The sequence below is a fragment of the Maniola jurtina genome, chromosome 1 (genome assembly GCF_905333055.1).
Source record: "Maniola jurtina chromosome 1, ilManJurt1.1, whole genome shotgun sequence".
Lineage (NCBI taxonomy): Eukaryota > Metazoa > Arthropoda > Insecta > Lepidoptera > Nymphalidae > Maniola > Maniola jurtina.
The window spans coordinates 16,531,787-16,546,553 of record NC_060029.1 but is presented as its reverse complement, the minus strand read 5'-3'; the positions used below and the strand labels follow the sequence as shown (position 1 = coordinate 16,546,553).

The window sequence follows — 14,767 nt, the reverse complement described above, 5'->3', positions numbered from 1 at the left end:
ACCCTTATAGGATTACTTTGTTGTCTGTCTGTCTGTTTGTCTGTCTGTCCGTCCGTCCTTCGTGTCTGTCAAAAAAACGTATAGGGTACTTCCCGTTGACCTAGAATCATGAAATTTGGCAGTTAGGTATGAGTCTTATAGCACAAGTAAAGGAAAAAATCCGAAAACTGTGAATTTGTGGTTACGTCACAGAAAAGATTAAAATGTGTTTCAATTTTCAAAGTAAGATAACTATACCAAGAGGGGTATCATATAAAAGGGCTTTACCTGTATATTCCAAAACAGATTTTTTAAATATTTTTATGCATAATAGTTTTTGATTTATCGTGCAAAATTTCGGAAAAATTACCGGAGTATTTTGACGTTACGTCTCTATAACTAAGCAAGTTTTCGGTTCGCAACCTGTTGCGCTCGCTTCTCTGCTAAAGCTCTGTTTGCTCTACGGAAATACGTTCGTTTCCGAACTGTATGATCGCTAAACTGTGGTAACACTATAATTCCTTGCGGCACGAGTCGTAAAGTACGCGATTTATTCCACATCGTGTCATAACTATTATGACTTGCAGTATAGCTTGAACCCAATGTTACTGCGGTCATGCGACTTTGATACTTGACAACTTAAACCAAAGTTGATTGACTACGTATATATACCTATAAGATGTGTCTATCTGTCTATCTATCAACAAATCTGTGCTATCAAATATCAACACAGAATGTTTATCAATCTGTCTATTACTTTTGCAACGATCAACCGTTTAAATGATCTTGTAGAAATCGTAAAATTGGTTTGCATAATAATGCGCGCAAAATAAGTGGTGTAATCTGAAAACGAGGCATTGTTCTGTATTCTGAGACGAAGCGTTTTATGGATGTGTATTGTACAAGAAAAGACAGCTTGGGCTTGTGGACTTAATTTTAGTAAGTATAGGTGACTTGCGCAAACCACCATATTGCAACTTCAGATTGGAATTAAATCAACTTGTTTTGTGCGCACTAATTAATACCTACTGGAGTAGATACGTTTCTAAGGGCTTCTTCTTAGACCAGGGCGCGTTTGTAACTTTGGTTTTAAGTTTACCTAAGTACGTAGAAATTAACTATGACCTTACATAATTAACTTATAATTAAAAAAAATCTGCAATACACAGTCATAAAGTACCCATTTTGAATAAATGCTTTGAGTTTAAGGGATTTCTTAATAAACCTAACTCCACGCGGACGAAGTCGCGTTCAAAAGCCAGTTATAGGAGTTAAAGTTTAATAGCTTCCAAATTACATATCTCCGGGCTATGGTAATGAAGAGCGAGTAAATAAAGATATCAAACGTCGACGCGCATAAAGTGATGTAATGCGACTCTCACAGACGAGAGCTCTGATTGAGGCTATATTGTACGGATTGTACCGCTTATTATTACCGCTAAATGGACTGTGAGAATGCAAGGAATGGTATGAAGGTATTTTGTATTTGATAGCAGGCAAATGTGATAATCGCAATCCTTCCCGTGCACTGATACCTTCGGCTGATACACTAATCTATCCAAGCCATACTAATATTTTACGTATAAATGTGAAAGAGTGGCTGTTTGTCAGTCTGTCTGCTAGCTTTTCACGGTCCATCTTTTTTAACTTCTTCTGGTTCGTAACCCTAAAAAATAAGATCCGAGACTTTCATAGAAAACTAAGCCCCACTTAGCTGACGATAATATGTTAATATGATAATCACAAATCGTGATAATAATATTACTTTCATTGACACTATCGCTATGTCTTTGGCAAATATTTATTTAAAGAAATAATAAATGTAAGTATTAGGTATCTTATATTTCTTTGGACTAGCAAAATACCTTACCTATTGACGCTTTTCCTATCTTGACACCTCAAATTGATACCTACCTGTGCTGATGAATTAAATTAGCACCTAATGGCCTATGTAACGTGTAACAAATTAGTGAATGGTAATTATAGAGGCTTTTCAATTAGAAATATGATCCTGTATTTGCAATTTCGCACATCGAGATTTTAATAGAAGATTCCTCAGTATACCACTTCCATGTATTTATTACTTATTTAGTTCTAGTACATCATAAATCCTATATTTGAAACTTTTTTTTGAATACATTTTGTACACAAATATTTTCTCGAGCGTCTCTAAATTTTAGTGGATTATTATAAGGAACTTGAATTGAATTAAATTTATTTATTTCATGTAGACCAATATAGTATACACATGTCAAATATTATTTGAACAGAAGAGCGCAGCGAGCGTATAAAAAATCAAAGTCTGTAATCCTTCACAGGTCGTGCTGTATTGGATCGCTTGAGCAGTACAACGCTGAGCGAAGTGGCAGTGGCGAGCGAGACGAGCGGGTTGCTGCCCGCACCGCTTGACGTAGCGCCCTTCTCTACGGTGACTGCCAATGCCACGTGCGGAGAGCGTGGAGCGGAGGAGTTCTGCAGGGAAACGCCAGGGAAGTAAGTACAGTGGACTAGTTGAGCAGCGCCACCTGAGTGAGGTTGACGGGTTGCTACCCTTTCTCTACAGTGACTACCAATGCCACGTGCGGAGAGCGTGGAGCGGAGGAGTTCTGCAGGGAAACGCCAGGGAAGTAAGTACAGTGGACTAGTTGAGCAGCGCCACCTGAGTGAGGTTGACGGGTTGCTACCCTTTCTCTACAGTGACTACCAATGCCACGTGCGGAGAGCGTGGAGCGGAGGAGTTCTGCAGGGAAACGCCAGGGAAGTAAGTACAGTGGACTAGTTGAGCAGCGCCACCTGAGTGAGGTTGACGGGTTGCTACCCTTTCTCTACAGTGACTACCAATGCCACGTGCGGAGAGCGTGGAGCGGAGGAGTTCTGCAGGGAAACGCCAGGGAAGTAAGTACAGTGGACTAGTTGAGCAGCGCCACCTGAGTGAGGTTGACGGGTTGCTACCCTTTCTCTACAGTGACTACCAATGCCACGTGCGGAGAGCGTGGAGCGGAGGAGTTCTGCAGGGAAACGCCAGGGAAGTAAGTACAGTGGACTAGTTGAGCAGCGCCACCTGAGTGAGGTTGACGGGTTGCTACCCTTTCTCTACAGTGACTACCAATGCCACGTGCGGAGAGCGTGGAGCGGAGGAGTTCTGCAGGGAAACGCCAGGGAAGTAAGTACAGTGGACTAGTTGAGCAGCGCCACCTGAGTGAGGTTGACGGGTTGCTACCCTTTCTCTACAGTGACTACCAATGCCACGTGCGGAGAGCGTGGAGCGGAGGAGTTCTGCAGGGAAACGCCAGGGAAGTAAGTACAGTGGACTAGTTGAGCAGCGCCACCTGAGTGAGGTTGACGGGTTGCTACCCTTTCTCTACAGTGACTACCAATGCCACGTGCGGAGAGCGTGGAGCGGAGGAGTTCTGCAGGGAAACGCCAGGGAAGTAAGTACAGTGGACTAGTTGAGCAGCGCCACCTGAGTGAGGTTGACGGGTTGCTACCCTTTCTCTACAGTGACTACCAATGCCACGTGCGGAGAGCGTGGAGCGGAGGAGTTCTGCAGGGAAACGCCAGGGAAGTAAGTACAGTGGACTAGTTGAGCAGCGCCACCTGAGTGAGGTTGACGGGTTGCTACCCTTTCTCTACAGTGACTACCAATGCCACGTGCGGAGAGCGTGGAGCGGAGGAGTTCTGCAGGGAAACGCCAGGGAAGTAAGTACAGTGGACTAGTTGAGCAGCGCCACCTGAGTGAGGTTGACGGGTTGCTACCCTTTCTCTACAGTGACTACCAATGCCACGTGCGGAGAGCGTGGAGCGGAGGAGTTCTGCAGGGAAACGCCAGGGAAGTAAGTACAGTGGACTAGTTGAGCAGCGCCACCTGAGTGAGGTTGACGGGTTGCTACCCTTTCTCTACAGTGGCTACCAATGCCACGTGCGGAGAGCGTGGAGCGGAGGAGTTCTGCAGGGAAACGCCAGGGAAGTAAGTACAGTGGACTAGTTGAGCAGCGCCACCTGAGTGAGATGAGCGGGTTGCTACCCTTTCTCTACAGTGGCTACCAATGCCACGTGCGGAGAGCGTGGAGCGGAGGAGTTCTGCAGGGAAACGCCAGGGAAGTAAGTACAGTGGACTAGTTGAGCAGCGCCACCTGAGTGAGGTTGACGGGTTGCTACCCTTTCTCTACAGTGGCTACCAATGCCACGTGCGGAGAGCGTGGAGCGGAGGAGTTCTGCAGGGAAACGCCAGGGAAGTAAGTACAGTGGACTAGTTGAGCAGCGCCACCTGAGTGAGGTTGACGGGTTGCTACCCTTTCTCTACAGTGACTACCAATGCCACGTGCGGAGAGCGTGGAGCGGAGGAGTTCTGCAGGGAAACGCCAGGGAAGTAAGTACAGTGGACTAGTTGAGCAGCGCCACCTGAGTGAGGTTGACGGGTTGCTACCCTTTCTCTACAGTGGCTACCAATGCCACGTGCGGAGAACGTGGAGCGGAGGAGTTCTGCAGGGAAACGCCAGGGAAGTAAGTACAGTGGACTAGTTGAGCAGCGCCACCTGAGTGAGATGAGCGGGTTGCTACCCTTTCTCTACAGTGGCTACCAATGCCACGTGCGGAGAGCGTGGAGCGGAGGAGTTCTGCAGGGAAACGCCAGGGAAGTAAGTACAGTGGACTAGTTGAGCATCGCCACACTGAGTGAGATGAGCGGGTTGCTACCCTTTCTCTACAGTGACTACCAATGCCACGTGCGGAGAGCGTGGAGCGGAGGAGTTCTGCAGGGAAACGCCAGGGAAGTAAGTACAGTGGACTAGTTGAGCATCGCCACACTGAGTGAGATGAGCGGGTTGCTACCCTTTCTGTACAGTGACTACCAATGCCACGTGCGGAGAGCGTGGAGCGGAGGAGTTCTGCAGGGAAACGCCAGGGAAGTAAGTACAGTGGACTAGTTGAGCAGCGCCACCTGAGTGAGGTTGACGGGTTGCTACCCTTTCTCTACAGTGACTACCAATGCCACGTGCGGAGAGCGTGGAGCGGAGGAGTTCTGCAGGGAAACGCCAGGGAAGTAAGTACAGTGGACTAGTTGAGCAGCGCCACCTGAGTGAGGTTGACGGGTTGCTACCCTTTCTCTACAGTGACTACCAATGCCACGTGCGGAGAGCGTGGAGCGGAGGAGTTCTGCAGGGAAACGCCAGGGAAGTAAGTACAGTGGACTAGTTGAGCAGCGCCACCTGAGTGAGGTTGACGGGTTGCTACCCTTTCTCTACAGTGACTACCAATGCCACGTGCGGAGAGCGTGGAGCGGAGGAGTTCTGCAGGGAAACGCCAGGGAAGTAAGTACAGTGGACTAGTTCAGCATCGCCACACTGAGTGAGATGAGCGGGTTGCTACCCTTTCTGTACAGTGACTACCAATGCCACGTGCGGAGAGCGTGGAGCGGAGGAGTTCTGCAGGGAAACGCCAGGGAAGTAAGTACAGTGGACTAGTTGAGCAGCGCCACCTGAGTGAGGTTGACGGGTTGCTACCCTTTCTCTACAGTGACTACCAATGCCACGTGCGGAGAGCGTGGAGCGGAGGAGTTCTGCAGGGAAACGCCAGGGAAGTAAGTACAGTGGACTAGTTGAGCATCGCCACACTGAGTGAGATGAGCGGGTTGCTACCCTTTCTGTACAGTGACTACCAATGCCACGTGCGGAGAGCGTGGAGCGGAGGAGTTCTGCAGGGAAACGCCAGGGAAGTAAGTACAGTGGACTAGTTGAGCAGCGCCACCTGAGTGAGGTTGACGGGTTGCTACCCTTTCTCTACAGTGACTACCAATGCCACGTGCGGAGAGCGTGGAGCGGAGGAGTTCTGCAGGGAAACGCCAGGGAAGTAAGTACAGTGGACTAGTTGAGCATCGCCACACTGAGTGAGATGAGCGGGTTGCTACCCTTTCTGTACAGTGACTACCATTGCCACGTGCGGAGAGCGTGGAGCGGAGGAGTTCTGCAGGGAAACGCCAGGGAAGTAAGTACAGTGGACTAGTTGAGCAGCGCCACCTGAGTGAGGTTGACGGGTTGCTACCCTTTCTCTACAGTGACTACCAATGCCACGTGCGGAGAGCGTGGAGCGGAGGAGTTCTGCAGGGAAACGCCAGGGAAGTAAGTACAGTGGACTAGTTGAGCAGCGCCACCTGAGTGAGGTTGACGGGTTGCTACCCTTTCTCTACAGTGACTACCAATGCCACGTGCGGAGAGCGTGGAGCGGAGGAGTTCTGCAGGGAAACGCCAGGGAAGTAAGTACAGTGGACTAGTTGAGCATCGCCACACTGAGTGAGATGAGCGGGTTGCTACCCTTTCTGTACAGTGACTACCAATGCCACGTGCGGAGAGCGTGGAGCGGAGGAGTTCTGCAGGGAAACGCCAGGGAAGTAAGTACAGTGGACTAGTTGAGCAGCGCCACCTGAGTGAGGTTGACGGGTTGCTACCCTTTCTCTACAGTGACTACCAATGCCACGTGCGGAGAGCGTGGAGCGGAGGAGTTCTGCAGGGAAACGCCAGGGAAGTAAGTACAGTGGACTAGTTGAGCAGCGCCACCTGAGTGAGGTTGACGGGTTGCTACCCTTTCTCTACAGTGACTACCAATGCCACGTGCGGAGAGCGTGGAGCGGAGGAGTTCTGCAGGGAAACGCCAGGGAAGTAAGTACAGTGGACTAGTTGAGCATCGCCACACTGAGTGAGATGAGCGGGTTGCTACCCTTTCTGTACAGTGACTACCAATGCCACGTGCGGAGAGCGTGGAGCGGAGGAGTTCTGCAGGGAAACGCCAGGGAAGTAAGTACAGTGGACTAGTTGAGCAGCGCCACCTGAGTGAGGTTGACGGGTTGCTACCCTTTCTCTACAGTGGCTACCAATGCCACGTGCGGAGAACGTGGAGCGGAGGAGTTCTGCAGGGAAACGCCAGGGAAGTAAGTACAGTGGACTAGTTGAGCAGCGCCACCTGAGTGAGATGAGCGGGTTGCTACCCTTTCTCTACAGTGGCTACCAATGCCACGTGCGGAGAGCGTGGAGCGGAGGAGTTCTGCAGGGAAACGCCAGGGAAGTAAGTACAGTGGACTAGTTGAGCATCGCCACACTGAGTGAGATGAGCGGGTTGCTACCCTTTCTCTACAGTGACTACCAATGCCACGTGCGGAGAGCGTGGAGCGGAGGAGTTCTGCAGGGAAACGCCAGGGAAGTAAGTACAGTGGACTAGTTGAGCATCGCCACACTGAGTGAGATGAGCGGGTTGCTACCCTTTCTGTACAGTGACTACCAATGCCACGTGCGGAGAGCGTGGAGCGGAGGAGTTCTGCAGGGAAACGCCAGGGAAGTAAGTACAGTGGACTAGTTGAGCAGCGCCACCTGAGTGAGGTTGACGGGTTGCTACCCTTTCTCTACAGTGACTACCAATGCCACGTGCGGAGAGCGTGGAGCGGAGGAGTTCTGCAGGGAAACGCCAGGGAAGTAAGTACAGTGGACTAGTTGAGCAGCGCCACCTGAGTGAGGTTGACGGGTTGCTACCCTTTCTCTACAGTGACTACCAATGCCACGTGCGGAGAGCGTGGAGCGGAGGAGTTCTGCAGGGAAACGCCAGGGAAGTAAGTACAGTGGACTAGTTGAGCAGCGCCACCTGAGTGAGGTTGACGGGTTGCTACCCTTTCTCTACAGTGACTACCAATGCCACGTGCGGAGAGCGTGGAGCGGAGGAGTTCTGCAGGGAAACGCCAGGGAAGTAAGTACAGTGGACTAGTTGAGCAGCGCCACCTGAGTGAGGTTGACGGGTTGCTACCCTTTCTCTACAGTGACTACCAATGCCACGTGCGGAGAGCGTGGAGCGGAGGAGTTCTGCAGGGAAACGCCAGGGAAGTAAGTACAGTGGACTAGTTGAGCAGCGCCACCTGAGTGAGGTTGACGGGTTGCTACCCTTTCTCTACAGTGACTACCAATGCCACGTGCGGAGAGCGTGGAGCGGAGGAGTTCTGCAGGGAAACGCCAGGGAAGTAAGTACAGTGGACTAGTTGAGCATCGCCACACTGAGTGAGATGAGCGGGTTGCTACCCTTTCTCTACAGTGACTACCAATGCCACGTGCGGAGAGCGTGGAGCGGAGGAGTTCTGCAGGGAAACGCCAGGGAAGTAAGTACAGTGGACTAGTTGAGCATCGCCACACTGAGTGAGATGAGCGGGTTGCTACCCTTTCTGTACAGTGACTACCAATGCCACGTGCGGAGAGCGTGGAGCGGAGGAGTTCTGCAGGGAAACGCCAGGGAAGTAAGTACAGTGGACTAGTTGAGCAGCGCCACCTGAGTGAGGTTGACGGGTTGCTACCCTTTCTCTACAGTGACTACCAATGCCACGTGCGGAGAGCGTGGAGCGGAGGAGTTCTGCAGGGAAACGCCAGGGAAGTAAGTACAGTGGACTAGTTGAGCAGCGCCACCTGAGTGAGGTTGACGGGTTGCTACCCTTTCTCTACAGTGACTACCAATGCCACGTGCGGAGAGCGTGGAGCGGAGGAGTTCTGCAGGGAAACGCCAGGGAAGTAAGTACAGTGGACTAGTTGAGCAGCGCCACCTGAGTGAGGTTGACGGGTTGCTACCCTTTCTCTACAGTGACTACCAATGCCACGTGCGGAGAGCGTGGAGCGGAGGAGTTCTGCAGGGAAACGCCAGGGAAGTAAGTACAGTGGACTAGTTGAGCAGCGCCACCTGAGTGAGGTTGACGGGTTGCTACCCTTTCTCTACAGTGACTACCAATGCCACGTGCGGAGAGCGTGGAGCGGAGGAGTTCTGCAGGGAAACGCCAGGGAAGTAAGTACAGTGGACTAGTTCAGCATCGCCACACTGAGTGAGATGAGCGGGTTGCTACCCTTTCTGTACAGTGACTACCAATGCCACGTGCGGAGAGCGTGGAGCGGAGGAGTTCTGCAGGGAAACGCCAGGGAAGTAAGTACAGTGGACTAGTTGAGCAGCGCCACCTGAGTGAGGTTGACGGGTTGCTACCCTTTCTCTACAGTGACTACCAATGCCACGTGCGGAGAGCGTGGAGCGGAGGAGTTCTGCAGGGAAACGCCAGGGAAGTAAGTACAGTGGACTAGTTGAGCATCGCCACACTGAGTGAGATGAGCGGGTTGCTACCCTTTCTGTACAGTGACTACCAATGCCACGTGCGGAGAGCGTGGAGCGGAGGAGTTCTGCAGGGAAACGCCAGGGAAGTAAGTACAGTGGACTAGTTGAGCAGCGCCACCTGAGTGAGGTTGACGGGTTGCTACCCTTTCTCTACAGTGACTACCAATGCCACGTGCGGAGAGCGTGGAGCGGAGGAGTTCTGCAGGGAAACGCCAGGGAAGTAAGTACAGTGGACTAGTTGAGCATCGCCACGAGTGAGATGAGCGGGTTGCTACCCTTTCTGTACAGTGACTACCAATGCCACGTGCGGAGAGCGTGGAGCGGAGGAGTTCTGCAGGGAAACGCCAGGGAAGTAAGTACAGTGGACTAGTTGAGCAGCGCCACCTGAGTGAGGTTGACGGGTTGCTACCCTTTCTCTACAGTGGCTACCAATGCCACGTGCGGAGAACGTGGAGCGGAGGAGTTCTGCAGGGAAACGCCAGGGAAGTAAGTACAGTGGACTAGTTGAGCAGCGCCACCTGAGTGAGATGAGCGGGTTGCTACCCTTTCTCTACAGTGGCTACCAATGCCACGTGCGGAGAGCGTGGAGCGGAGGAGTTCTGCAGGGAAACGCCAGGGAAGTAAGTACAGTGGACTAGTTGAGCATCGCCACACTGAGTGAGATGAGCGGGTTGCTACCCTTTCTCTACAGTGACTACCAATGCCACGTGCGGAGAGCGTGGAGCGGAGGAGTTCTGCAGGGAAACGCCAGGGAAGTAAGTACAGTGGACTAGTTGAGCATCGCCACACTGAGTGAGATGAGCGGGTTGCTACCCTTTCTGTACAGTGACTACCAATGCCACGTGCGGAGAGCGTGGAGCGGAGGAGTTCTGCAGGGAAACGCCAGGGAAGTAAGTACAGTGGACTAGTTGAGCAGCGCCACCTGAGTGAGGTTGACGGGTTGCTACCCTTTCTCTACAGTGACTACCAATGCCACGTGCGGAGAGCGTGGAGCGGAGGAGTTCTGCAGGGAAACGCCAGGGAAGTAAGTACAGTGGACTAGTTGAGCAGCGCCACCTGAGTGAGGTTGACGGGTTGCTACCCTTTCTCTACAGTGACTACCAATGCCACGTGCGGAGAGCGTGGAGCGGAGGAGTTCTGCAGGGAAACGCCAGGGAAGTAAGTACAGTGGACTAGTTGAGCAGCGCCACCTGAGTGAGGTTGACGGGTTGCTACCCTTTCTCTACAGTGACTACCAATGCCACGTGCGGAGAGCGTGGAGCGGAGGAGTTCTGCAGGGAAACGCCAGGGAAGTAAGTACAGTGGACTAGTTGAGCAGCGCCACCTGAGTGAGGTTGACGGGTTGCTACCCTTTCTCTACAGTGACTACCAATGCCACGTGCGGAGAGCGTGGAGCGGAGGAGTTCTGCAGGGAAACGCCAGGGAAGTAAGTACAGTGGACTAGTTGAGCATCGCCACACTGAGTGAGATGAGCGGGTTGCTACCCTTTCTCTACAGTGACTACCAATGCCACGTGCGGAGAGCGTGGAGCGGAGGAGTTCTGCAGGGAAACGCCAGGGAAGTAAGTACAGTGGACTAGTTGAGCAGCGCCACCTGAGTGAGGTTGACGGGTTGCTACCCTTTCTCTACAGTGACTACCAATGCCACGTGCGGAGAGCGTGGAGCGGAGGAGTTCTGCAGGGAAACGCCAGGGAAGTAAGTACAGTGGACTAGTTGAGCAGCGCCACCTGAGTGAGGTTGACGGGTTGCTACCCTTTCTCTACAGTGGCTACCAATGCCACGTGCGGAGAGCGTGGAGCGGAGGAGTTCTGCAGGGAAACGCCAGGGAAGTAAGTACAGTGGACTAGTTGAGCAGCGCCACCTGAGTGAGGTTGACGGGTTGCTACCCTTTCTGTACAGTGACTACCAATGCCACGTGCGGAGAGCGTGGGGCAGAAAAAGTCTGCGGGGAAACTCCAGCGAAGTACTTACAATATTACAGTATTAAGTAGTTGAGCAGTACAACGCTGAGCGAGGTGGCGGTGGTGAACGAGACGAGCGGGTTGCTTTTCTACGGTGACTGCTAATGCCAAGGTGAGCGAAGTGAGCGGGTTGCTACTCGCACTGCTTGACGTATTCACACTTAATATCACATGTGGAGAGCGTGCGAGGGACTTTTCCGAGGCGTCTCAATCCGGGAAAAGTTAGTTGAGTCGGTTGCTTGAGTAGCACCATGGTAAAGTGGCTGGTTCTACGTGCGCCGCTTGAAGTAGCACCCTTCTCTACAATGACTGCCAATGCCACATACGAGGAGTATGAAGCGAAGGAGTTCTACAAACATACGCCCGGGCAAGTTAGAAGAATATTCTAGTTAAGAGCGACAAGTTACACTGCAGATGCTATATTATCAAGAGTTACTGGCTGAAACAGCTCTCCCGCAACAAATACCTTTTTTAATATACTTACTTATAGGTATTCTGCCGATTCAAATGAAAAAAAATACTCAATCAATAATTATTTCGCAGGTTTGCTTAAAGGCCGTTTTTTTTACAGGCGCGGCGTGGCTTGCGACGTCTGCGAAGGCCATGAGGGTTCCCCTTCCCGCAGGCACCCTGCCACCTTGGCAGTAGATGGAGACCCCAGCACCTGGTGGCAAAGTCCCGTCTTCACTGCGGATGGGGACTACCAGCATGTCGCGCTGATGGCGACGTTACCTGGTGTAAGTTATCTATGCTCTAAATTGATGAAATCTGGCTTGATCTCTCTTGATGATGACAGATGATGTAAATCTATGATGGAACTGCTAGGTCAGATAATATGGTTCGTATAAACTCGTAACGGAATGGGAACTAATTGATAAATTACTTTATGGTGCATAGAGAAAGGGTAATGTGTTACAAAAAACATTGAGTTCAACCGTAAAACATAGCATATTCGATACCTACCTAAGATATTTGTACGAAGGTACCAAGGGTCGATGCACTGACACTGTAACCACAGCGTAAATACATACAGTTGGACGACGCCCTTGACGTGGATGAGCCATAATATTACTTGCTTTAACGGTGAAGGAAAACATCGTGAGGAAACCTGCATGCCTGAGAATTCTTTATGATATCCTTAGGCGTGTGTTTGAATTCTGCCAATGAAGTCTGCCACTTGGGCAGCGTGACGGACTCTGGTCATACCGTTAGGTCAAACCCTTCTCATTTAGAAAGGTGATCCGAGTTAGTAGTGAGTGGCGATGAGTTAATGATCATTATGAAAATGATACAAGAAAAGAAAGCTTTTCCTGGAAGTAAAACTCAAAATATGCTTCATTAAAGTATATTTATGTACCCTCTGATTCACCGACAAACATTGGGGTATGCAATCTACATATTATTACGAATTACAGATTTTTAAAGGTCCGCAACTTCGCGAGTTGTTTTAAATATTTTAATTAAATTACATGTCCGATTCCTTAGGTCTTTAATTAGTGGCGAAATATTCAGAGGGCCTCTTTAGTGGCTGCCGCGAGCATGAGTAATGGGGTTAGATATGCAGTGGAAAGAAATTAATTGCATTTTGAGTGCCGCTGCCATTGATATACTTATTCAAAAAAACACAGATAGGTACAAAGCATTCCAAGACTTATATTAGATGATTGACTATAATAATCACTACCCATTATCACCAGTTACCACCCATATTATAAAAACCGACTTCAAAAACCAAAAACACTAAAAAGTAGAAAATAATTTTTGTTTAGCTACACATGTAATGTACCTAGTACCTAGGTATGAAGTCGAGCGAGCATATTAAAACAAAATTAGAAATCCAAGAGTGAAGCTCGCCCGACTTCATACCTAGGTACATTACATGTGTAGCTAAACAAAAATTATTTTCTACTTTTTAGTGTTTTTGGTTTTTGAAGTCGGTTTTATTTTTCTTTTGAAAAATTTTCATTTCACAATTTTTAGTGGCCCCACTGTACTATAACATGCTATGCCCAGTTAAAACCCTACTGTTTACTAAGCTATTACAGTGATCGCTAGCAATTTGCTCTTATCCATTGAGGAGTTCTGTTCTCCATCTCCGAAGATATTCATCAGATCTTCACCAAATTTATATGGGACCACCTGCACAGTATACCCTTTCAAACAAAAAAAAAATTTTCCAAATCGGTCCAAGGGTCTTTGAGTAATCGGGGAACATACATAAAAAATAAAAAAAAAAAAAAAAAAAAAAAAAAGATCCCGACGAATTGAGAACCTCCTCCTTTTTTGGAAGTCGGTTAAAAATGCGAAAGTGTGTTGGTTTGTCCTTCAAACACGTCGCAAAGAAGCAATCTACTTATTTTTTTTTGTATTTAAAGTAGTTAAAGATTTGGAGAGTGAGATAGACTTTTTATCCCGGAAAGAGTTCCCACTGGATTTTTGAAATCCTAGATCCACGCGGATGAAGTCACGGGCATCACTAATGCTTAATAAAAAGCAATTATGAGATCTAGATTGGAACATTAGATCTACATAATAAAGGTAGCTATATAAACTTCTTGTGATTAAATATTTTACTATTATTATGTAAAATGAAAAAAATATAGTAGGTACTAAATCTTAAGAAAAATAGAAAATCTATAAGTTTATTACAAATTTTATGATATTGTATGAAATCTTAGGTTTTTAGGGAACGAATATTACAGGATCTTATCATGTTGCTATATTGCCTATATAGGTAGTATGTTGGAAAGGGTTACCCCGGAATAACTTTCTGCTGATACAGTATCACAATGTGTTCCTTCTTTAAAAACTACTTGGTGAATGATAAATGGGGTTAGATATGCGGTTGAAAGAACTTAATTGCATTCTGAGTGCCGCTACCGTTGATATACATCCAAGATAAAAAGAATACAAATATATTTCGTGTACAAATCTTTAAAATGCATGCCAATACTATAAAAAACCATATTGGTATTTAAATATTTTTTTCACTATTAACTTATCACACTTCACACTAACATTATAAAGGCGAAAGTTTGTGTGTGTGTGTGTGTGTGTGTGTGTGTGTGTGTGTGTGTGTGTGTGTGTGTGTGTGTGTGTGTGTGTGTGTGTGTGTGTGTGTATAGATAATATCCTGGATTAGCACATAGGCTATTTTTATCCCGGAAAACCAAAGAGTTCCCACGGGATTTCGAAAAACCTAAATCCACGCGGACGAAGTCGCGGGCGTCAGCTAGTCAAGAATATTTTGAAAGCAGGGAAATGTTCGTGCAACGTAATGGGGGATTTTTACACGACAGCCAAAAAAAAGAAGTATTTGTATTTATTTATTCTTCGTTTCAGACTTATAAAAGCACTTACGAAAGTCACAATACACTGAAAAAATAAGTCTACCAAATATGTAGGATCTAAATAATATCAAAATAACAATAGTAACAATAGTAAACTAATATTACGGGTACACAAGTAGGTACATAATTTTTAGCTTAGCTCGTTGAATAGCTTGTGCAGGGCTACATTTTCCATGCGTTTTTATCATCTATATAATCATTAATCTTATAATAACTTTTTTTAATTAAAATTTCTTTTATTTTACTTTTGAATTGCCTGTCAGAAAGATCGGTTATATCCTTTGGAATCATGTTGTAGAAGCGTATCGAACTGCCCATAAATGATTTAGTCGTTTTAGATAACCTGTATTTGTGTCC

The 14,767-nt window shown here is 48.3% G+C and overlaps 1 protein-coding gene across 1 annotated transcript in view; it reads left to right on the top strand.

Annotated features, from left to right (window-relative positions):
• Positions 1–11,631: 11,631 nt before the first annotated feature.
• The window catches only part of LOC123867411 (laminin subunit alpha-2-like), a 30,922-nt gene continuing 27,786 nt past the window's right edge, over positions 11,632–14,767 (top strand). Inside the window, exon 1 of the mRNA XM_045909407.1 lies at positions 11,632–11,797. Within this exon, the coding sequence (XP_045765363.1) occupies positions 11,780–11,797 (18 nt within the window). The 5' untranslated portion in view covers positions 11,632–11,779. The remainder of the gene's footprint in view (positions 11,798–14,767) is intronic.